At 45.5% G+C, this 24348-nt stretch overlaps 1 protein-coding gene and 1 long non-coding RNA gene across 2 annotated transcripts in view; one reads left to right on the top strand and one right to left on the bottom strand.

Annotated features, from left to right (window-relative positions):
* Positions 1–24348, bottom strand: part of MNAT1 (MNAT1 component of CDK activating kinase) — a 150396-nt gene that overhangs the window by 34951 nt on the left and 91097 nt on the right. Inside the window, exon 7 of the mRNA XM_082219427.1 lies at positions 15860–15981. Within this exon, the coding sequence (XP_082075553.1) occupies positions 15860–15981 (122 nt within the window). The remainder of the gene's footprint in view (positions 1–15859; positions 15982–24348) is intronic.
* LOC309531217 overlaps positions 21151–24348 on the top strand; it is a 140558-nt gene continuing 137360 nt past the window's right edge. The window contains exon 1 of the long non-coding RNA XR_014219144.1: positions 21151–21334. This is a non-coding gene — a long non-coding RNA (uncharacterized lncRNA). The remainder of the gene's footprint in view (positions 21335–24348) is intronic.

Below are 24348 nucleotides of genomic sequence, written 5' to 3'. Positions count from 1 at the left end.
CCTGGTTCAGGACTTCCTACAGATATCTGGCTGGCCAGTGTAAGAACAGGGGGGTGTTGGGACTAGTGTTGGCAAGCACCTAAGGAAACGGGGGCAATTGGCAGGCCCCCAGCTGGCTCCAGCTCACTGGCCGGTGTGCCGGGCGAACTCCGGTCCTTGGTGCAGCATAAATCTGCAGCCCCAGGCTTTAGAAGACTGAGCACGCTATGCAGCAGAGCAAACGCTGCACAAACAGAAGCGGCACGAGAGGCCGTGTGAGCATATTTACAAGCAGGTTTATTCAGCGTAGATCAGGACAAAGGGAGACATGTCTGATCTCCTTCGTATCCAAAGCAAAACAGCATAAGCAAAAGCTATACACAAAACGGAAGTACCCAGCAAGCTGTGCTGAAATGTAAACAGACATGTGACATGCAACAATTCCACATGCCTGTTCCTTAAGGTGGAACAGAATCCTCAACAACTAGATGAGCCATTGAGCTGATCCAGCAGGTTTCTTCTCCTTGATTTTGTATTAAGGAACCAGCTACTTTGCCCTTTGCACAAACACAGTACAATTTAGATCTCCAGGCTTGCGATCGCGCTAAATGAAAGACTGCTTTATGCCTGGTGCCTAAGTGTATCTATTGGTCAACCAGCTCTCCGTGTGGCAGAGCAACAGAGACATCTCTCTCCCCAACATAAAGAACATAACATGCTGCGTTTGTAAGAAAGCTCTTCCCAAAGAGAAAATACTACCTCTGAACATGCCACTAAGGAAGGAAAGCTTACAACAGGGAGGCTACTGTCTGAATGATACGGACACCTGAAACTTTTTGAAGACTGGGAAATTCTTTTATTGCCAAAGGACTCTCAAACTGGGCTTCTCAAAGTGCAGGAGAAGGAAGGTTGCAGGAGGTGGACTAACGTTTTTGCCATCTTAGCGGGGAGTCCAACGGGTGCCCTTGCGCTCACGGAAAAGCTTTTGCTCCCGCCGACACCTTTGTTAATGGAAGAGGAAGGGGTTCACTCTTCCCACTATGCCCCCCCAAACCACCTCTACCCTGTCCCAAAGGGTGGTTTTAAGAGGTGGCGGGAGATGCAGGGAGGAGAGGGAAATTGGCAAAAATCGCCTCCTTTCCCCTCCAGTTAGCAGAGCATCCACTGGGTCAAAAGCTCACCTGTGAATACAAGGGCACATTGACTTGGTTTTCCTGCCCCAATTTAGATGATAATGTTTAGCCCAGTTGCATTGGGGGGCCCTCCTGCTCATTCTGTAGGGGTGGCAGCTGAACTTCTGCCCCAAAGTCCTGCCCTGATAGCACCACCATTCCATGATGATCTTTTCATAAAATTTCGAAGGAGCCATCAAAATGCCTTGGAAGATGCTTTGAAAGCCACTAGCTTTTCAGCGCCATCCTACCCAATGTACCATAAACCCATTCCTGTCTTGCCCTGAATTTCCAACACTTTTGGCCATTGAAAAGTGGCTGTCCGGAACTTCAGCAAAACACTAAGGCCAAGCATTCAGTTGGCCTTGCTACCCTCCTACAACATACACAAAAACCCAGAGACTATTCCAGAATAAAATGGTATAATTACATTTCCTACAGTGACCTTGTAATCTCTGGAGTATTTACTCTAGACTAAACAATCCCCTTCAGCTGCCCTGTGTCTGATTGTCAATGAAAGAAGCTTGTTTGACAACTGCTCAGAGCAGAAACGTTTTTTTCCATGATTGCTTTTTTTTTTAAAAAAAGTGAAGGGTCGGGGAAAGCACATATTACTGGAGAAGCATTCAGAGCACACCGGCTCATGTGAGATCAATGAGTTAATTCTGAAGCCGAACGCCAACAAAAACAATTACTGGGGACATTCTCCTGTCAGGTCCAGGCTTTTGAGGTTAATTTAGTGGTAACATGCGCAGCTGAAGCCAACTTGGAATATAAGTAACTGCACGGTCTGGTGTAGGCTTCCTTCCCCCCCCCCTTCCTTTATACATTTTCCATATTCTTGGGTTTTATCATCCTCCCGGGGCCGTTAACAGCTACAGAACCCACACTAGGCCCACAGGTGGGCGGACAGGAAGGAGAAAAATTCTGTTTCATAAGCAGCCCGCTCCTAACATATTCCGTTAACGACCTTGACAGAAGTGCTCCTTGAAGAGAAAAGGGGAGAAAGCTCCATATACTGCAGGGTGCCATTTGAAAAGCCCAGAAGACCTCTTGCCAGAAACGTCCCAACTTCTCCAAACAGCTCCTGGCTTCCTGCAGGAGGCCACGTTGCTGTCCTTGGTTGCCGTTCAGCTGGCCAAGCCTCCGCTATCTGCTTCCCTCGTTATTTGGAAAGAAAACAGGCTCGCGTTGGTTCCAAGCCACCACCTCACCATCAAAGCGGGGTCACTCCAAACATTCACAAAGGCCAAATAAACCCGTTCCTAGAAAACAGGAGTTGCGATCCAGCTCCTGCCGTGCGGAACTCATCTTTTCGGCAATGCTGGGTGTCCCTGGAGAGGAGTCCACAAACCCATCAGAAGGCCCCTCCAGTCTGTTCAAAGGGGCAAGGGACTGTGAGGTGGTTGCACATCTCCCGCCAGATGTGTATCTGCACCTCGTTCCCAATGTGTGCATTAGCCCAGCTTCTGCGCCTGATTCTCTCTCCATTGCTGGCCTGGGACAATTTCACTGTTATTTGTTGATGCCTATTGAATCATTCCAATGCTTGCTCTTCCATAGCGCTATGCATATGGAAAGTGAATTAAACATATTTTTCACATTCTCTTCCCACGTGCAGTGTAGAGGTAGGACAATGAGGAGAAGGAGGAGGCAGTTTCATTGAGCTGATCTCATGGTGTGAACCATTTGTTCAACCGTGGAGTAGCAAGTCATACTAATTCAGAGAAAGCTCCGGGTCCCAAATTCTGCCTTTTGCACCACTCTCATGATGCCACTGGCTGGAGATCTTGAGGTCCTCCTGATGATCATAGAATGAGAGTCCCATGGACTGCAAGAAGATCAAGCCTATCCATTCTTAAGGAAATCAGCCCTGAGAGCTCACTGGAAGGACAGATCCTGAAGCTGAGGCTCCAAGACTTTGGCCACCTCATGAGAAGAGAAGACTCCCTGGAAAAGACCCTGATGTTGGGAAAGATGGAGGGCACAAGGAGAAGGGGACGACAGAGGACGAGATGGTTGGATAGTGTACTCGAAGCTACCAGCATGAGTTTGACCAAACTGCGGGAGACAGTGGAAGACAGGAGTGCCTGGAGTGATCTGGTCCATGGGGTCATGAAGAGTCGGACACGACTAAACAACAACAACATAGTTGGAAGGGACTCCAAGGGTCATCTAGTCCAATCCGCTGCAACGCAGGAATCTCAGTTAAAGCATCCCTGACAGATGGCCGTCCGACCAAGGAGGTTAAGGGGTAATATGATAGCCATGTTCAAATATATAAAAGGATGTCACATAGAGGAGGGAGAAAGGTTGTTTTCTGCTGCTCCAGAGAAGCAGACACGGAGCAATGGATCCAAACTACAAGAAAGAAGATTCCACCTAAACATTAGGAAGAACTTCCTGACAGTAAGAGCTGTTCGACAGTGGAATTTGCTGCCAAGGAGTGTGGTGGAGTCTCCTTCTTTGGAGGTCTTTAAGCAGAGGCTTGACAACCATATGTCAGGAGTGCTCTGATGGTGTTTCCTGCTTGGCAGGGGGTTGGACTCGATGGCCCTTGTGGTCTCTTCCAACTCTATGATTCTATGATTCTATGACCTCTGCTTCAAAACCTCCAAGGGAGGAGAGTCCACAAACTCCCAAGGGAGACCGTTCCGCTCTCAAACAGCTCTTTCTGCCAGATGTGTTTCCTGGTGTTTACTCAGAATCTCTCTTCTTCCAACTTGAAGCCATAGAATCATAGAATCATAGAATCATAGAATCCTAGAGTTGGAAGAGACCACAAGGGCCATCGAGTCCAACCCCCTGCCAAGCAGGAAACACCATTGGTTGGACTACAACTCCCATAGCCCCAACCAGCATGGGAAATGGTATGGGATGGTGTGAACCATAGTCCAACAGCATCTGTTGGGCCACAGGTCCCCCAGCCTTGCATTTCAGCCTGGAAAGGCTCCTGATTTCCATTTCAGCTCGGATCCTCGGGTAGCAGCTGTGGCTAGGAGTGCTTTTGCTCGGCTTAAGCTAGTACGACAGCTGCAAGGAGAAGACTGATTTGGCCCGTCACTCATGCCTTGCTTGTTTATTTATTGGCCAGTCTTCAATCATGGCTCTCAGCGTTGCTTCCAATAAAACCACAAAAAGTACAATCAAGAAGAAAACCCAACACTGCATATAAATTGCAGCAGGCAGATAAAAGCCAGAAGAACATCACAACAGACACAGTCCTAGCCACATCCAAGCTGAATTCGTGGAGGTTCCTTTGAAAAGGTGGTGCAAAACATGGCAGTAAAGAAGCAGCGCATGCTATGACCTCCACTTTTAAAGGAGTTACATAGGCTTAGAATAGTTTCTGAACCAAAATTCAAATGGTTGATCTACCACACCACCTTCAAAGCCCTAAACCAGCCTTCTCAAACGTGCTATCTTCAAGATACTTTGGGAGTCCCTGGCTGGGGCTGATAGGAATTGTAGTCCAAAACTGGAGGAGAATGAGTCTGGAGAACAGTTTAGGACCTGGATACTTGAAGGACCTTCTCTGAAATGAACCCGCTGATCACCATGTTCTTTGGGTGAGGTCCTGCTCTATGTTTCGCCACTGATGGAAGACTAGCTGGTCTGCAACGGCTGTGTCATTCGAACTCTGGGAGAGTGGCTGTGCCACTCTCTGTTCAGTCCCTCCTTTGATGCTATTTTGATTCAAGATGGAAACAGTATTCTTCCAACCGGCTTTTGACTACTGTAACTAGCTCTACGCGGGGCTGCCCTTGAAACTGTCCCACAAACTCCAGCGGGGGCAGAATGCTGCAGAGAGGCTCCTCACAGGGTCCCTGCCATGGGAGCATATTCACCCAGTGCTATACCGGTTGCACTGGCTCCCAGTGGAGTATAGGGTCAGGTTCAAGGTGCTGGTCTTGACCTTTAAAGCCCATAGCAGCTTAGGGCCCTCGTATTTACGAGACCGCCTCTCCTGGTATGCCCTGCAGAGGACCTTAAGGTCCATGAATAACCATAGTTTAGAGGTCCCAGGCCCTAAGAAAATCAGACTATCCTCTACCAGGGCCAGGGCCTTTTCAGTGATGGCTCCGACCTGCTGGAATGCTCTGTCCCATGAGACTAGGGCCCTGCAGGATTTAACCTCCTTCCGTCGGGCCTGTAAGACAGAGTTATTCCACCTGGCCTTTAATCTGAATTCAGCCTGATCTTTTATTTCCATTCTCTCCCCCCCCCCTTTTATGAAGATCACTCACTCTGAGACCCCACAGCTAAGTCTCCCCTGGCCTCCTCGCTGGCCCAAATAGGACCAATTCAGCCAGCTAGCCCTGGGGATTACCTAATGCTTATTTCCCCTAAATTGATTTCTGAATTTTGAATTTTATTGTTATTCATGTTTTGATATTGTATTTTATTCTGCTTTTACAATTAAGTGTTTTATATTTGTTGTTAGCCGCCCTGAGGCCGGTTTTTGAACCGGGAAGGGCGGGGTATAAATAAAACATTATTTTTTTATTTTTTTATATTTTTATTATTATTACTAATAATAATAATAATAATAATAATTGTTGGCCTAAAGTCACTTCCCATTTGATACTGATGCTTCTCTGCTCAGTTGTTTTTGCTTTATTGCGATTCATTAAGCATGTCAGATGCCTATCACAATAGCTCAGTGATGTAGATAAAATCTGGAGCTCATGAGACAAATTAGGCCCCGCAGGGTCCCCAGTTTGGCCCACAAGGCCATTTCCCCCAAACCACACCCACGTGCCCCACACCTGACATTGTATGAGCTGTCAGGGGTGGGGCAGGTAAAGACACAGCTACAAAGGAACAACTGAGTGCCTTGAAGCATGTTCCTGATTGTTCCTTGTCAGCGCTGATCAGTGCTTACAGCAAGCAGCACAAGGAAATACTTCCTTTAGCTGTGCAACTTGAAATCAACCCGTGTGGGCAAAGGAGCATTTCATATGACGTCACGTGTTTGACAAAGTGGCCTGTGGGCTTGGAGGACACCAGGATCCTATCTGATATCTGGATCCAGTTCTCCATCCCTGCCGTATCCTCTAGGCAGTTTACAATACAGAGGTGCCCCGCAAGACGAATGCCTCGCAAGACGGAAAACTTGCTAGACGAAAGAGTTTTCCGTTTTGGAGGTGCTTCGCAAAACGAATTTCCTATGGGCTTGCTTCGCAAGACGACAATGTCTTGCGAGTTCCTGCTGTTTCCCCCCCCCCTTTTCTAAGCCTCTAAGCCGCTTATCAGCTGATCCGATCAGCAGATAAGCCGCTAAAAGCCGCTAATAGCGCTAATCCGCTAATCCTTCAATGGGCTTGCTTCGCAAGACGAAAAAACCGCTAGACAAAGAGAATCACAGAACGGATTATTTTTGTCTTGCGAGGCACCACTGTAAAATATTAACAGTTTGTTGTTGTTCTATCTCTCCGTTTTTCATTGTTGTTACTGGGCTACAGTAGTCTTAATCTCATTTGGCTAAGAAGGTGCTTCAGAAGGTAAAAAGCAGAGTGTAACTAAATGGCAGAGCAAGGGTGGAAGCCCCAGCATGGCTGAGATCCTACTTTGTAAAATGCTAGGCATATTGATCCACTCTGAGATGGAAGAGTCAACAGAACCACCCAACACAAACTTTGGATTCCAAAAGAGCGCCAGATGGCTACTCAAGAGTGGAGCGGGGAACGGACGGGAATATTTATCTAAATACATAAAAAGGATAAGCTTACGTTAGTAGCATAGGAAAATCTCAGCTGCCAACAGAGCAGTCTTGGGAACCTCATTCAGCACTTAGCACTGGGAAAACTCAGCCCTCATTGGCAAAACATTAACTTGTGTTTCCATCTCGTCTGGAGCAAATTAGTATAATTGGCAGTGCCAGAGAGAGAGAGAGCGGTGCCACTTGGGAGTCGCATGGATCTTGCAATCCTTCTTTTTATCCCACAATAGAAAATATTCTGCTGTATTTCACAAAAAGCATAGGCAACGTGTTGAAATGATTTTGTTCCTCTTTCCAAGTAAGGCACAAACAAGAAAGCAACAGAAGTCTTCCGTCATCAACACCGCTACCCTGTTCATAAAATGTGGTAAGCAAATGTTTTGGCTACACAAATTTATTTGACTAAAAGAAGACTATTCACACACAAGAGGGAGGTTTTCAGAAGAGTGTGTGCATGTGCCTATAAACAATTTTTTGGGGGGTGGGATTAAGAGGGCAAAAAACATTCAATCAGGACTAAGCACACTCAGCGGGCACTAAATGATGGCTGTCAAGGAGGAGGGTGGACGGAACAGGAGGGCAGGAAGTGGAATAGAGTATTCTGGAATAGGGTGTGGTTACCTGCTTGGAACCCTGAACAAGCAATGTTTTATTGGAGGTCTTACTTGTACCCATTTAATACTAAACTTTTCCCTTTCTCGCCTTTGCCCTGCCATCTTTTTATGGACTACTTTTAAAATGAGGCTGCATTTTAAATTGCATTTTAACCTGTATTTTAAATTGGGGTTTTTTCCCCTATTATGTTTTTACTGTAATTTTACTGGTGTTAGCCGCCCTGAGCCCAGCTCTGGCTGGGGAGGGTGGGGTATAAAGAAAATTTTGTATTATTATTATTTATTATTATTATTATTATTATTAGCATCATCATCATCTTGTCCACGCACAAGATCTGCAAGTTTCTACATTCTCTAGCTTCAGGAAATCCCTTCCATAGCAACTATTCTGCCAAGAAACCTGTGCACATCTGGCACAACTGTGCCTCTACACACAGGGAGAGACACACCTGTGTGCATCTGCCACCTGCCCACCCACAGATTCTGGGGCACGTTGAAGGGAACACAAGTGCGCTGGGCCTCATTGTCACCTTGCATGAACCGAGTGAACCCATGGGGTAGTCCCCCATGGCTGTGCAACGCAGGGGTGAACAGCTTGGCTGGGGTAGCAGTCCTGAGCAGCCAGGAAAGTCTGTTCAACGCTACTGACCCTCTCATTGAGGAATCCTTGACACGTCTCCATGGAACCCCAGGATTCCTTTGGAACCTTGGCTTGAAAACCACTGCATTAGAACATCAAGACTGGCGCCATTTCACTTTGATGTTAGTTCTTTCCCCCCTTTTTAAACAAATATCACTGTTAGTCATCGGCTACAGCAAAAACTTCACATTCCTAAAATAATATTGCAACTTGATTACTACAATTTATTGCTTACTAGCCAGTTTCCCAAAGAGATGTGCGGACCTCAGCTTCTTCAAGTCTCAGGAGCAAAGGACTCCCTCCCCCCCACCCTCTGGGTCCCCCCCCTCCCACCCACCCCTTTTTGCTGCCAGTGCAGCGTATTACTTTTGTCCTGTAGCTTTCGGAAAAAAATTACTTCTGGTAGCATTTTCTATTGATTTTTGGAGACATTGTTTATTACTTTCAGGGCATTTCGTGAGATGGGTCTTTCAAAAATATATTTCTGCCTGTCTAATATCCTTTCACAGCGGACTTGCTGCAGCCTTATCAGCAAAATCACTGTACCTTTCACTGAATAGCCAGGTGGGGAGGAACAGAACTCTTAGGGCCTTAGCTACGGGGCCATGGGTGATGGAGCCAGTGTTGTAGTGTAGTGGTTAGAGTCCTGGACTGGGACCTGGGAGACCGGGGTTCAAATCCCAAGTCACCCATTCATTCATTCATTCATTTTCTATGCTGGCCTTCATCTGTAATATCTCAAGACAGTTCGCAACACAAAAATACAGCCATGCCTCATGTTACGTCCACTTCATGTTACGTTCCTTCAGGATACGTCCCGCGGCAACCCGAAAGTACCGGAAAGGGTTACTTCCAGGTTTCGCCCCGCGCGCATGCGCAGAAGCGAAAAATGACATCACGCGCATGCGCATAAGTGGCAAATCGCAACCTGCGGGTTGCGCTCTTTTCATGTTGCAAATGGGCCTCCGGAACGGATCCCGTTCACAATCAGAGGTACCACTGTACAAGATAAAAACTCAAAATGCACAATAAAAACGAGAACAACACACATACACACACACTCAAATCAATAAACCCACCCCCTTGATGACCTTGGGCCAGTCACAGTTTCTCAGCCTGACCTACCTCATAGGGTTGTTTCAAGGATAAAATTGGCAAGCGGGGGTGGGGCAGGGACAAGAGAAGAGAGGACCATGTAGACTCCTTTGAGCTCTTGGGAAAAAGAGCAGGATATAAATAGAATGAACGAAGCTCTGGAGCAAGAACAGCCAATATGACGCTTTCCGAGTGTTCGAAATTAGATGGACACCAGGCACATCTTGCACCTGGCTATCGGCCACTTGCGACCAAGTGCAGGTGCCAGGAGGGCACTTGACATCTCCACCACCTGGAGGTTCATGCTAGGGATCCTTGGATCTTAACTGTTTTCACACACTTCTTGTAGAATTCTGTTTGTTGTATTTTATTTGCACAATCAGAATGAATTTCAGGGACCAAAATGCTTTTTCTGTGCAGCCTGAGCAGGAGCAGTGAACAACATTATAGTGAATTGTTGTTGCTTGTCTTCACTTACCACACCCCACTGCCCTACTCACAATTGTGAAGACTATCCCTACATTATGAATGGTCTGTCACCATTCAGAAAAAGAGGTCAGAATAGGCCAATCAATATATATGGACTGTCCCTGGATCAGGTGACTTTTCTTCTTTAAGTTCTCAAAGCTCTTCACCTTCTTCTCTCCTTTCTTTGGGGATCACTCATAGCTGAGTAAGATTGTCTTCCATGAACAAGGTCTTAACAGTGAGTCCTTAAGTGACTGTGGAGGCCAATTCTGGATCCACACGTCCTTCCACAGTGGGGACATCAGTTTCTGGGCGGGAGTTGATCACGGTGTGGATTCGCCACACCTGTTTTCCTCTTAGCGCATTTCTCCCTTTCGTCCTGAGTTCAAGCATCTTCAAAGCCCATGACACCTTTGGTAAAGGCTGTTCTCCAACTGGAGCACTCACAGGCCAGTGTTTCCCAGTTGTCTGTGTTTACACTACTTTTTTTAGATTTGCCTTGAGAGAGCCTTTAAACCTCTTTTATTGACCACCAGCATTATGTTTTCCATATTTAAGTTCGGAGTAGAGTAGTTGCTTTGGAAGACGATAAAATAGGCATCCGAACAACATGACCAGTCCAACAAAGTTGATGTTGAAGAATCATTGCTTCAACACTGGTGATCTTTGCTTCTTCCAGTACACTAGCATTAGTTCACCTGTCTTCCCAAGTGATGTGTACAAATTTTGGAGACACTGTTGATGGAATCTTTCAAGGAGTTGGAGACGGTGTTTATAAATGGTCCATGTTTCACAAGAGTACAGTAAGGTTGGTAGTACTACAACTTTGTAAACAAGGATTTTGTTTTCCCTGCAAATGTCCTGGTTCTCAAACACCCTGAACTTCAATCGGGAGAAAGCTAGCTCAAGGTCGTCATCTGAACTAGCCAGATGTTTAATGAAAATCAATCACCGACAGTCCATCATATAAAACACAAGACTTCAGAGCTGTCTTGCCCCAAAATGGCAACCAGGCATTCCATTTTGGCGACTGGAACCTTGGATTAAAGAGCCACTTGGCGCCCAGTTTATATAGCTGAGTTTCTAACACTGCGCCTTCCAGGTGGCACTGGATGCCAACTCCAACTAACCCCGCCAACAGGGCAAATCATCAGAAATGATGAGAGCTGCAGTCCAGCGGCATGTGGGGTGTCTCACGATGGCTCCCCGTCTCCTCACCTAGGGTCTTGAGGTCCTGATGCAGATACCCACAACAGCTAGCAAAATCATCAGGGTGTGCCTTTTGGCTCATAGTCTCTTACCCATGTTAGTTACCGTAAGACGCACTCCATAAGACACACTTTTTTTCTCCTATAAAGGGAAATGTGAGTGCGTCTTATGGAGTGAATGGCGCTGTGCAGAGAGGTAGAGCTGCGCGGTGCCCCTTCAGTGACGTGCCTGTCCTGGCTTCTGCCTTAGCCACACGCAGCCTCTTCGGGCAGGGGGAGCCTTCATCCCAGAAGCCAGAACAGCCACACGGTATCCCAGAAGCCAGATCCCTCTTGCTAATCTGGCTTCTGGGATTCCAAATATTTTTTTTCTTGTTTTCCTCCCCCCCCCCCAACTAAGTGCGTCTTATCGTCTGGTGCATCCTATAGAACGGAAAATACGGTATTTGCTACATGTGCCGCTTTTAGGCAAGAGCAAGGACATTTAACAAACAGCGATTGTCACATGATGACTTCAGGCCGTGTGCCAGCAAGCATGACACAGGGAGGCTGTTTCATGTTTGGCTGCTGAAAGCCGGTTCTCAAAACTCTAGTGGAAAACACGAAATGCCAAGAGCTGAGAGATTCCTGATGCAGAATGAGAGGCCCATTCCTTACCACCACACATTGCAACTCGTCATTCGAAATCCCAGGGCTTTGGAGGCCCAAGCAGCTGTTCTGCTAACAGGTGGCGTTTGCAAGATCAGGCTGCGCCAGGGCTGGGAAAGCTAATTAACATTTGCCTCTAATAACCTGATACACCAGATAGTGAGAAGATGTGAAACCCAAAATGTAAAGGGCTCCTCAAATAAAACAGTTGGGGCAGACCCTCAAGAAACCAAAGCAAACCCTACACAATGACATCATAGGTTAATTCCTTCACCAATTTAGTGATTATTTACAATACTTATCTGTTACCTTTATATCCCGCCTTTCCTACCCAAAGAAGCAAAGAGTGAGGAACAGATCTCCTGAACTGCTTTGTTGCATATGAAAGGATCCACATTTAGTCTTAGCTCATCACCTTGAAGGACAAAGGCTACTGGGACCAGAGGATGGATGAGGCCAGGCCCTGGATTAAGGTAAAGGATTGCTATTTTGCCCCCCCCCCCCCAGTTTCTGCTATAAACTGGTCGTGAAACTGTTGTCCACAGACTCTGAAGCCCTTGACGAACAGCACTGTCAATGAGACATCTGCTGGTGTCAGGGCTGGCACTGTTAGGATATTTCCGTTCCACCTTAAAAGGGAGCAGGCTGTGAGTCACAGAGTCTGCGTATTTCCTGTTCACAGGATGTTTATGTTTCTATTGCTTTCGTTTTCTCTCTGTGCTGGAGACACTGACGCAGGCAGTCATGTCTTTCTTTGTTCTGATCAACGCTGAATAAAACTTGTAAATAATGCTCTCCTGCGTGCAACTTCTGCTGTAAATTATCTGCTGATAGAGTGTGCATGAGCTCTAGAATGTGGCAAGCTTGTTTCTAGAAACTCATGTCGCTAATTGCTGATACTGCGTGCCTACGGGAGATCGATGGATCGTCCGGCAGACGGCTTGGGGCCATGATGGACTTTATCTCCCTGGCAGTATCCCAACAGGCACACGTTTGAGAACGGCCTTCTGCCACCTACTCTCCAAGCACCAGGGCCATAAGGAAGCCTGCTCTCCCACCCGCCACAACCAATACTTATAATGTGGGGGCCCAAAAGTATCCTGGGGCAAAATGAGAATGACGGAAAGCAGCATCGCCCTCAATCCACCCAATTTCCTGTAAGGTAATGGCTGTGCATTTTTGAACCTGGTTGCTGAATATGATCAACCACGGATACATTCTGTGTTTAGGATAGCATTTTATTCCCTTGCTAATTATGCTGATTCTATACTTGACCTTCCTTTGCGATGCCTTATTCTGAAATCTTTAGGAGAATCTTTTAGTTTCCTGTTAAAGTCCTCCAAATTGGCAGCCGTCACTTCTCTCTTGCAAGAGCAAGTTGCAAAGTTTTACCTTGCCAAGGGAAGAACCTCCTTTCCTCTGTTCTGAACCTTCCAACATTCAGCGTCATTTATTTGTTTTGTTTTGTTTTTTGAATTTATACACCACCCTATACCCAGAGGTCTCAAGGTGGTTCACAGAAAAGATTACAATATATAAAATCAAAATAAGAACAATGACCCAATAACAACACCCCCCCCAAAAAAAAGAGCCACATTTTAAAAGAGTATAGGATGTGGGATGCCAATCCGGTCAACCAAAGGCCTGATTGTTATTGTTATTATTTTATTATTATTAAAACCCCACCCATCTGGCTAGGTTTTGCCAGCCACTCTGGGCAGCTTCCAACAAAATATTTAAAATACAATAAATCACCAAACATTAAAAACATCCCTTAAAAGGAACGTTTTTGCCTGGCACCTAAAGGTGTATAATGAAGGCGCCAGGCGAACTTCCCTGGGGAGAGTATTCCACAGATGGGGAGCCACAGCAGAGAAGGCCCTGTTCTCATGTTGCCACCCGCTGGACCTCTCAAGGGTGGAGGCACATGAAGGAGGGCCTCAGAAGATGATTTCAGGGTCCAAGCAGGTTCATATGGAAAGAGGAGGTCCTTGAGGTATTGCGGTCCTTTATAGGTCAAAACCAGCACTTGGAATTGGGCCCAGAAACTAATTGGTAGTGCAGTCGGACCAGGATTGGTGTAATATGCTCAAACCTTCTTGCTCCAGTGAGTAACCCATCCGCTGAATTCTGCACCAACTGAAGTTTCCGAACCGTATAACACATTGCAGTAACCTAACCCTGAGGTTAACACAGCACAGACAAGGGGTAGGCCATCCCTGTCCAGATAGGGGCATAGCTGGACCACCAGCCAAAGCTGATGGAAGGAATTCTGGGCCACTGAGGCCACCTGAGCCTCGAGCGACAGCAAAGGATCCAGGCGTGCCTCCAAGCTGCGAGCCTGCCTATAAAAGGATGTCACATAGAGGAGGGAGAAAGGTTGTTTTCTGCTGCTCCAGAGAAGCGGACACGGAGCAATGGATCCAAACTACAAGAAAGAAGATTCCACCTAAACATTAGGAAGAACTTCCTGACAGTAAGAGCTGTTTGACAGTGGAATTTGCTGCCAAGGAGTGTGGTGGAGTCTCCTTCTTTGGAGGTCTTTAAGCAGAGGCTTGACAACCATATGTCAGGAGTGTTCTGATGGTGTTTCCTGCTTGGCAGGGGGTTGGACTCGATGGCCCTTGTGGTCTCTTCCAACTCTATGATTCTATGATTCTATGCCCTTTCAGAGGAAGCATAACCGCATCAAGAACAGGCGATCTCCCACCCATCTGGTCTAGGGAACCACCCACTAACAGTGCCTCAGTCATATCTGGATTGAGCTTCAGTTTGTTGGCTCTCATCCAGTCCATAACTGAGGCAAGACACTAACCTTTGAAGGTGACCTGGAAACTGCAACTAATCCAGAATGCGGCAGCTAGACTGGTGACTGGGGGTGGCTGCCGAGACCACATAACACCGGTCTTGAAAGATCTACATTGGCTCCCAGTATGTTTCCGAGCACAATTTAAAGTGTTGGTGCTGACCTTGAAAGCCCTAAATGGCCTCGGTCCAGTGTACCTGAAGGAGCGTCTCCACCCCCATCGTTCAGCCCAGACACTGAGGTCCAGCGCTGAGGGCCTTCTGGCGGTTCCCTCGCTACGAGAACCCAAGTTACAGGGAACCAGGCAGAGGGCCTTCTCGGTAGTGGCACCCACCAGATGTCAAAGAGAACAACAACTACCAGACTTTTAGAAGACATCTGAAGGCAGCCGTGTTTAGGGAAGCTGTTAATGTTTAACAGACCACTGTGTTTTAATATTTTGTTGGAAGCTGCCCAGAGTGGCTGGGGAAACCCAGCCAGATGGGCGGGGTATAAATAATATTTTTTATATTATTATTATTATTATTATTATTATTATTATTAGTCCAGCACTTCCACTGCCTCACCTGCAGATAAAATAAAAAATTCCTTCCTGTAGCACCTTAAAGACCAACTAAGTTAGTTCTTGGTATAAGCTTTCGTGTGCATGCACACTTCTTCAGATCTTCTTCATATCTGAAGAAGTGTGCATGCACACGAAAGCTTATACCAAGAACTAACTTAGTTGGTCTTTAAGGTGCTACAGGAAGGAATTTTTTATTTTGACTATGGCAGACCAACACGGCTACCTATCTGTAACTCACCTGCAGATGTAAAGGAGAAATAGAGCTGAGTGTGCCCTGGGTGCTGGTATTAGGAGAGGGGGACAAAAAATCTGCAAAAGGGCCTTTCATTTGTGAAGCCATGGGAAAGACCTTTCATGCAGTTGGAACTATCTCACAAATTGCACGGGGAGGCGAGCCAGTACTCCCAATCCAGGCTCAAATGGAGTTTGGACAATGGATGCTCTTCTGATGGATGGAGCACACCACTGAGCTTTGGACCAGAGAGCCAGATCTAACCCCTCTCATGGCAAAGGGCCAGCCCTGTTATTTTTCCTGGCCTCCTACGGCTGGACAAATCAAGGCGCCGCCCCCCCCCCATTTTTGTAGGGGTTTTGCTCTTTAATGCTGTGCAACTGAAAATGAACAGCTACTTCTCCTTAGCTGCCAACGGCAACCTTGAAAACATGAATGCGATCCAGCCGAATTCTCAGCTGATCTATAAAAGACCAGAAAAGCAGAAAGAGAGCAAGAGAGAAACAAAACCAAAAATATATATATATATTCGGCCACCCAAACAAAACATTGATTTGGGCAGGAAGTCTAGTATTTCATTAAGGTCTGTTTTGCTTTCACTCCCCCCCCCACCTCCCTTTATTTGGGGGATAAGGTGACAAGTTTCCTGCCTGAATACCATTTCACTGACAGTGACGTTGGTTAAAATAAATAAATAATGAAAAACTTACCCAAATTTCCCCAACACTTCAATATCTGGAACTGGCGGTCCGTAGGTCTCCACATGCAATGGCTGATATTCATAGAGCACTTCCTCGATCTTTGGAACAGGTCCCAATGAAATATGCTGACCCTGTTGGGAAGTTACACCAGGATGTAGAAGACTGTTACATTTTAGGGCTTTGGTACAACGAAGGTAATGTTGACCCTTAGAACAACGCTGGACTGAAAACATCACATCCAGCACATGCTAGCTATTATATGATCCATTTCCTGCTTCTAACTTGGCATTCTTCCCTAGGATTTCAACAGTATGGGAATAATGGTTTGGTAAGGATAATTCTTCTGGAAGGGGAGGGGCGGAAAATAAGATTTACTAATGTCAGATTTACTGTAACTGAGTGCAGCTGCTTCCCAATGTCAATGGTGAACTAATTAGGTAAAAACTTATCATTAGCAATATCAAGCAAACATCGTGCGGCAAGGCTGTTGCAATTTGTAATCAATTATTTCCTGAGAGCCCTAATTAAGAAGGGGAAGCTACTTTTAATTAATCTCTGCAGGGCTTTTTAAGCTACCATGCATAATGGTTTTCAGGATGGGCTTTTACAATGGAGTAACAATTAATTCGTTCGGCAAATTCCCATTTGTTTCATAACTGAAAAGGAGGAACACAGAGACATAATAGGTTAACTTCAGATGGCACATTTGCAAGCTAACTGCCTTTAAGAAACAATAAGGACTCATTTAAAATTCCCATATCGTCTGTATCATAAACTATGGTTAATCTTAACCATGGTTAGTTGAAACATGCCTGCTTCATAAACTATGGTTTGAAGTTGGTTTGTTTAAACGAACTGTAGTCAGGATTAACCACAGGTTGTCTTGGTTCAAATAACACAGCAAGCTGCAGGAAATTTAGGACACTAGGAATAGCTTCCAATCTTTGCATCACAGCTATGCTAGAACAGGAGGGAGAGGAGAGCATGCAAGCCCAGGATTCACTGCAGCTCATTCCTGAAACGCTAACCTATGTTTTTAGCATCATGTCCAGAGAATTCACACCTCACTTGGCATTTGCCAGCCACCAATCTTGTCCAATATATCACAATGGCTTCTTGTACTGGGTCAGCTTTTAAGATGACCTTTGGTGGTTCCCACATCTCCTTAAGGAGACCAACCTCATACTTTGAGAGGCACTGGATCTGTAACATCAGAGGCTATGGAGTTGACAGGGACCAGAGGAAGGTGAAGGCTGGTGATGGAATGGTACTACTGCATACGAGTTCACTGTCATTTGAATTTCTCGCCACCAGAGGCCAGCTCCTTTGGCAGGAGAGCAGATTATATTGCTCTGATTCCTCCTGCTCACTGAAAGAACTCTAGAATTTACAACAGGGATTGCCCATTCAGACAGCGGCACATGTCCCCTTCGTTAAAGCTGGCTGGCTGGGCAGCAAGGAGAGGGAACCCACCAGTAATCAACAATGCTAAATGCTAGTATACTCTAAGGGGCTCATTGACAGCAGCCACGAAATTAAAAGATGCCTGCTTCTTGGGAGAAAAGCAATGACAAACCTAGACAGCATCTAAAAAAGCAGAGACATCACCTTGCCAACAAAGGTCCGTATAGTTAAAGCTATGGTTTTCCCAGTAGTGATGTATAGAAGTGAGAGCTGGACTATAAAGAAGACTGATCGCCAAAGAACTGATGCTTTTGAATTATGGTGCTGGAGGAGACTCTTGAGAGTCCCATGAACTGCAAGAAGATCAAACCTCTCCATTCTTAAGGAAATCAGCCCTGAGTGCTCACTGGAAGGACAGATCGTGAAGCTGAGATTCCAGTACTTTGGCCACCTCATGAGAAGAGAAGACTCCCTGGAAAAGACCCTGATGTTGGGAAAGATGGAGGGCACAAGGAGAAGGGACGACAGAGGACGAGATGGTTGGATAGTGTTCTCGAAGCTACCAGCATGAGTTTGACCAAACTGCGGGAGGCAGTGGAAGACAGGAGTGCCTGGCGTGCTCTGGTCCATGGGGTCACGAAGAGTCGGACATGACTAAACAACAACAGTATACTCTAAGTATGTTGGCTTTCCCTGAACTTGAAGGTTGGTGGGTCTTCATGAAAGCACAGTTTCAATATTGCATCCCTGACTCTGTGAGTTGACAGGAAGCTAGGACAGAGGCAGGAGAAAGGAGAAATAGGAATAGAGGCAGGAGAAAGGAGAAAGGAGGAATTTAACTTTAGCACGGGCAGGTTTGGCCTGTCCATCAAGACAGCAGGATGTCTCTGCAGGCCTCAAATCTGCCTTTGCTTTGTTTTAGCCTATCAGGCCTAGCATTTGATTCTGTGGTCACAGGTAAGCATTTCTCATTCCCTCTGGATGCTGTAATGTTTGCACACGGGAAACTGACAGACTCCAAATGGTACATGGAAAAAATTCTAAGAACATAGACAACAAGTATAAAGGGTTGTTGTTGGGGATTTGCAGGGGAGTGTTTCATGTCTTATCATGGTCTGCTTCATTTACTGTACACTGTCCATTCTTTGCAACTCTGGGAACTGCGAAACCATCCAAAGGTTTATTACGAGACTGCTTGCATAGGACTTATAGGACTTATATTTTCCACATGGCGTGTAAACGAAGATTCAAACTTAACATGGGAGGATAATGGCAGCAAGGATATGATCTGGCCTGACACTTGGGAGGACGAGGTGTGGAATGGTGGCGCAACTGGTCAGCGCGTCTGGCTGTTAACCAAAGGGTTGGTGGTTCGAGCCCAACCTGAGACGGCTGTGGGAAGGATTCCTGCTTTTCATGGGGTTAGACTACATGACCCTTGGGTATCTTCCAACTCTACAGTTCTATGAATCTTAGATAGCACATGTATACCAGCCCCGAATCAGTTTACCTCCCCCAAACCCCGCATTCTGCTCAGGCTGCTTCCAATAACACCCAGGAAGAGGAGAGTAAAACCGATAGATGAGGAAGACCCCGTTCAGTATTATTTTAACCTCTAACCCTCCCCATCTTCTGCAGCCTGTGAAAACAAACAAGTGTCAAGCTGAAATGTGCAATGCCATCCCTACCCTTTTAATTCCCAGGCAAAGAGGGATTCTGGCCTCGCAGCGTAACTCAGGCTCCTGCCCCTCACAATTCATTCAAGTTTGTTGCTGTTGTTCTGCTTTTTAAGTACAAGCAAGTGCCAGATGGAAAAAGCATTGGCTACTTCACAATTTCACAGATCTGACGCCTGCTGTATTTTTCCTTCCACTGTTACCCTGGCAATGGTAATTACCCACAGACAGACAAACAGACGCACAAACAAACATACACATGGGACCTCTCCAAAACACAAAGACAGCATAAAAATCAGAGGAGAGAAAATAGATGAAACACATTTCCCCCCCAGAAAAGAGTCACAGGAGTTTCATGTATGGAGGGAACCTCAAATCACCAAGCTTCCTGATGCACATTTTATAGTTTGTTTTAATGAAGGTCAGGAGTTGAGGGATTTTGAAATATAAGTTATAGATGAAAACCCTCCTCCCTCCTATCTATCCATCTAGCTAGCTAGCTAGCTAGCTATTTAGTATATTCATCTGAAGATCACAGGGAGGTTCACAGCATAAAAATGCAAAATAAAATACATTTTAAGCTGTATTTTAAGCCGTATTTTAATTGCTTTTTTCTTTTTTTCTTTTTTTCCATTACATTTTATTGTTATTTATATTCGGTGTTAGCCGCCCTGAGCCCGGCCCTGGCTGGGGAGGGTGGGGTATAAATAAAAAAATATTATTATTAATCATAATAATAATAATAGAAACAAGAACAAAACAAATCAACACTGCCCCCACATAACAGATATATACAGCTAAAATACTGCATTCATTTGTCACAAAATAGTTTTAACAGCATCTGCTAATGGACTAGCTGTGAGAGTAGGAACGTAAGAAGCTGTCAGGCCATTGGTTCATCGAACTCAAAGTAGCCTACTCTGACTGGCAGCAGCTGTCCAGGGTTCGAGAAAAGAGACTCACTCAGCCCTCCATGGGAAATGAACTTCTGCAAGCAAGGAAGATGTTCTACCACAGAGCTATGTCCCTTCACCCAAGTGAAATGCAGGGATGCAGAGCAAATGCCGCCCCCTGAGGCCTCTGTATCTGGACCTCAGAATTTCCTGGGGGCTCTGACTCCTCCCCAGGGCACACCCCACAGCAGTCCAGCCCCATGCCCGCTTCAAGTGTTTTTGCGTTGCTGGAATGTGCCCTTTGCACCGTGAGATTGCCCCTTGTTTGCCTGGACAGACAGATGTAGACCTCTGGCACTTCTGTAGCTGGAATGCAGCCTTCTGTCCAAAGGTCAAATTCTCACCCCTTGCCCCACCCACTTTTTGCCTCTGGCCCCACTCACCAGTGGCACATGGGCCCTGCAAGGGCATGCGGATGTCAGGATGGAAAAAAATATCCCCCCACCATTCGGCATTAATATCTAAATCCAAATTCTCTAGGCAGGTGGTTCATCTCCTTTATAGCTGCTAGGCTCACACAATGGGTGTAAAAACCCATTGCATGTAACAGGATGAACAGATGATCTGGAAAACAACTCTGAGCTAGAAATATGGATTGTTGTTGTTGTTTTATTTGTACCCCACCCATCTGCCTGGCTGCCCCAGGTGGCTTCCAATAAAGATACAGTGGTACCTGGGCTGCATCAATAGGAGTATAGCATCTAGATCAAGGGAAGTAATAGTGCCACTGTATTCTGCTCTGGTCAGACCTCACCTGGAGTACTGTGTCCAGTTCTGGGCACCACAGTTCAAGAAGGACACTGACAAACTGGAACGTGTCCAGAGGAGGGCAACCAAAATGGTCAAAGGCCTGGAAACGATGCCTTATGAGGAACAGCTAAGGGAGCTGGGCATGTTTAGCCTGGAGAAGAGGAGGTTAAGGGGTGATATGATAGCCATGTTCAAATATTTAAAAGGATGTCACATAGAGGAGGGAGAAAGGTTGTTTTCTGCTGCTCCAGAGAAGCGGACACGGAACAATGGATCCAAACTACAAGAAAGAAGATTCCACCTAAACATTAGGAAGAACTTCCTGACAGTAAGAGCTGTTCGACAGTGGAATTTGCTGCCAAGGAGTGTGGTGGAGTCTCCTTCTTTGGAAGTCTTTAAGCAGAGGCTTTACAACCATATGTCAGGAGTGCTCTGATGGTGTTTCCTGCTTGGCAGGGGGTTGGACTCGATGGCCCTTGTGGTCTCTTCCAACTCTATGATTCTATGATTCTAAGAACTTAATTCGTTCCGGAGGTCCGTTCTTAACCTGAAACTGTTCTTAACCTGAAGCACCACTTTAGCTAATGGGACCTCCCGCTGCCGCCGCACCATTTCTGTTCTCATCCTGAAGCAAAGTTCTTAACCCGAGGTACTACTTCTGGGTTAGCGGAGTCTGTAACCTGAAGCATCTGTAACCCGAGGTACCACTGTTAAAGCATAATAAAACACCAAACATGAAAAACCTCCCAACACAAGGCTGCATTCAGAGGTCTTCAGAAGGTCGTATAATTGTTTATCTCTTTGACATCTCATGGGAGGGTGTTCCACAGGTTGGGTGCCACTACCGAGAAGGCCCTCTGCCTGCTTCCCTGTAACCTCACTTCTCGCAATGGGGGAAGCGCCAGAAGGCCCTCGGAGCTGGACCTCAGTATCAGGGCTGAACGATGGAGGTGGAGACGCTCCTTCAGGTATACTGAACCGAGGCCATTTAGGGTTTTAAAGGTCAGCACCAACACTTTGAATTGTGCTAAAAATGTACTGGAAGCCAGTTCAGATCCTTTACAACCATTGTCAGTATTTGGAAAGCTATATCCTTCATCTCTACATGGATCAATATTCTTTCTTTCTTAATATTTTTCCACTCACGTGCATGATGCGCTAGAAGGAATGAACTGTCAGGTCCCTGCCCCAAAGAGACTACAGTTAGATGCTGACACAAGGCTGGCATTGTAGGAAGGGGAGGGAAATGGAGACAAGGCTAATCCAGCAAGAATATGCCATTATTTCAGTTGCACGTACTTAGGCTTAGTTACAATAATGTATGTGGTGTTACCAAAGGCTTCGTACTTATTATAAAACTTTATAGATGCCAATTTATGGGGTATCAAATACCATCTGGATAATGTTTTAAAGGTGTCAACGTACTAAATATTGCTAGAAAATATGCAGAGGGTTGGGAATTTTCACAGGAGGTATATCCCAATGTTGGCTGAGAACAGCAGCCCACAGCAAAAACAAAACCAAAAGCGGTGTTGTCAGGGATTGCCAACCCAAAGAGTTAGCAATCGTTCTTCATTCAACAGCAATTAAGTTTCAGGACACTCAGAAACTGAAGATCACGTGCCTCTACACACACACACCCTTAAATCAGTTTGCACGATGGCATTAGAGGAATCCTTCCGATGGATAAATAATAATCTCAGCTAAAGATCACATCTAACCTCAGAAAATTATTCAGCGCTATAGCACTAATTTTTCCTAGTAACCTTTTTAACGTACACTTTTAAAGCAATTTTTCCTTGTATAGTGCATGCTATTTTCACCCATGTATTCGTTCTATGCCAATGTCCCCCAATGTATTCATTTTTGTAAATATCGTTTGGTTGGAGTACCGCATCGTGAAATTTGGATGAGTGGGAATTTCAAAGGGTGCGTGTGTTTTGGTCCTCAATTAGTTTTGTAGCATGCAAATTTGACAGATACATCTTTAAATTGGAATTAAATTTAATGTTTCCCCTGTCTTTACTCAGACTTTGTTGGACTCTGACTCCCATCAGTTGACACGGCCAATGGTAGTGGATGTTAAGGAGATGAGTAATTATATAACATTTAATAAGCATTTGAAGGCATCCCTGTACAGGGAAGCTTTTTAAGATTTAACATTTAATTATATTTTTACATATTCTGGAAGAGTGGCTGGAACAACCCATTCAGATGGGCATAGTACAAATAATAAATTATAATTATAATTAGTCCAACAAAATCAGGAGAGCCACATGTCTCCTAAAGTTTTTGATTTTCTCCCCAGTCTTTCCCCACTTCTTTTGGTTGATTTGGGGATATTTTTTGTTCTTGTTGGTGTGAGGCAGGACGTTACTTTTGAAAAGTAAAAACCGTTCCAAAATTCTCTAAAGAACGAAGAGCTGTGTTGCTGCTGGCTTCCTTTCAAAACGATGCCATTTCTGCAGCGTCTCCGAAGAAAGCAAATGTCTGTTTAATAATATATGGCAATATCCGTCTGCTTGGCTGCGGAGCAAGTTTCGGGATTACACGGCAAGGAGCTATCGAGCATCTTTCAGCCCATTCACATCAATACATCGAAACTTCCTGGACTGCAGTGCCAGATGTGGACAGGGACAGGAGGGGGAAGAGGGAATTTGTGGATGTTTCTTGGAACCAGCCACTCATTTAGCTTTCAGCAAAAATTCCAGAAGGAGTTCCAGAAGGAGCCATTGAATTCTCCTTTGAATCCCATCTGCCAGGCACAAAGGTCTAAGATGAGAGGAAACCACACAATTCCTCCCATTACATATCAGACAAGGGCCGTCGCTATTGTCTCTCGGGCGCCTTGTGAAGCCCTTCCTTTTCCAACAAGGCTTTTAAGTGGAGATTCTTATCCCAGTCTGTCTCTGGTTGGATTTGAAACTGTTTTTGTTATGTGTTTTTCTTATGGGTGTTTTTTATGCCCTATTTACGGTTAAATTGCTTTGGGGTGTTTTGTGGGAAGTAGGGCTGAGCGATATATCGATATATCGTCCAAAACCGGTTTGAAGTTCACATCGTGATAATGGTTTCATAATATCTGAGCTGGAAATGTATCGTGAATCACAATGTGTGTAAGAGCTGGGTGATATCTGGTTTTCAACATTGCAATAACTCGCCAGCTAAACACTGCAATGTTACCAGCAGCTAAACCTCACATTATCACCAATATTGCAATCTACCACAATATCTGAAATACGGATAGAACTATACAGAGGCGAACAGGACAATGTCCTGACAACTGCTACTACTTAGGGGACAGATAAATGACAATATTATCCAATATAAAACAGATAAATGACAATATTATCCATTATCACGCACCCAGTTCCATCAGCAGGCAAGCATGGCAGGCAAGTGACAGGTGATGGCAATAGTGGCATCCTAAGGATTGGTTGAGAGCTGAGTAAATTGGGGCTTCTTCAAAACCTCATCTAAGTTCATAGCTGTTTCCTTAAGCTCTGTGTAATACATTTTTAACCTAATGGGTTTGTTTTTTTAAAACTGTCTGTCATGAGAAAGAAAAGGATGATTAAGAATCAAAATGAAAGGCATTTGCTAGTCAAAAGAGAAGCCATAGAGGGAAGTTCTCTTTTCTTTGACGATGTCCTATGTGGCATTTCCATAAAGGAAAATCTGCACTAAGCTCTTGGCAGTCGATGCAAATGGCCTT

The sequence above is a fragment of the Podarcis vaucheri genome (assembly GCF_965113315.1).
Source record: "Podarcis vaucheri genome assembly, chromosome: 1".
Classification (NCBI taxonomy): Eukaryota; Metazoa; Chordata; class Lepidosauria; order Squamata; family Lacertidae; genus Podarcis; species Podarcis vaucheri.
The sequence above is the reverse complement of the archived record's forward strand: the minus strand, read 5'-3'. Positions and strand labels throughout refer to the sequence as shown.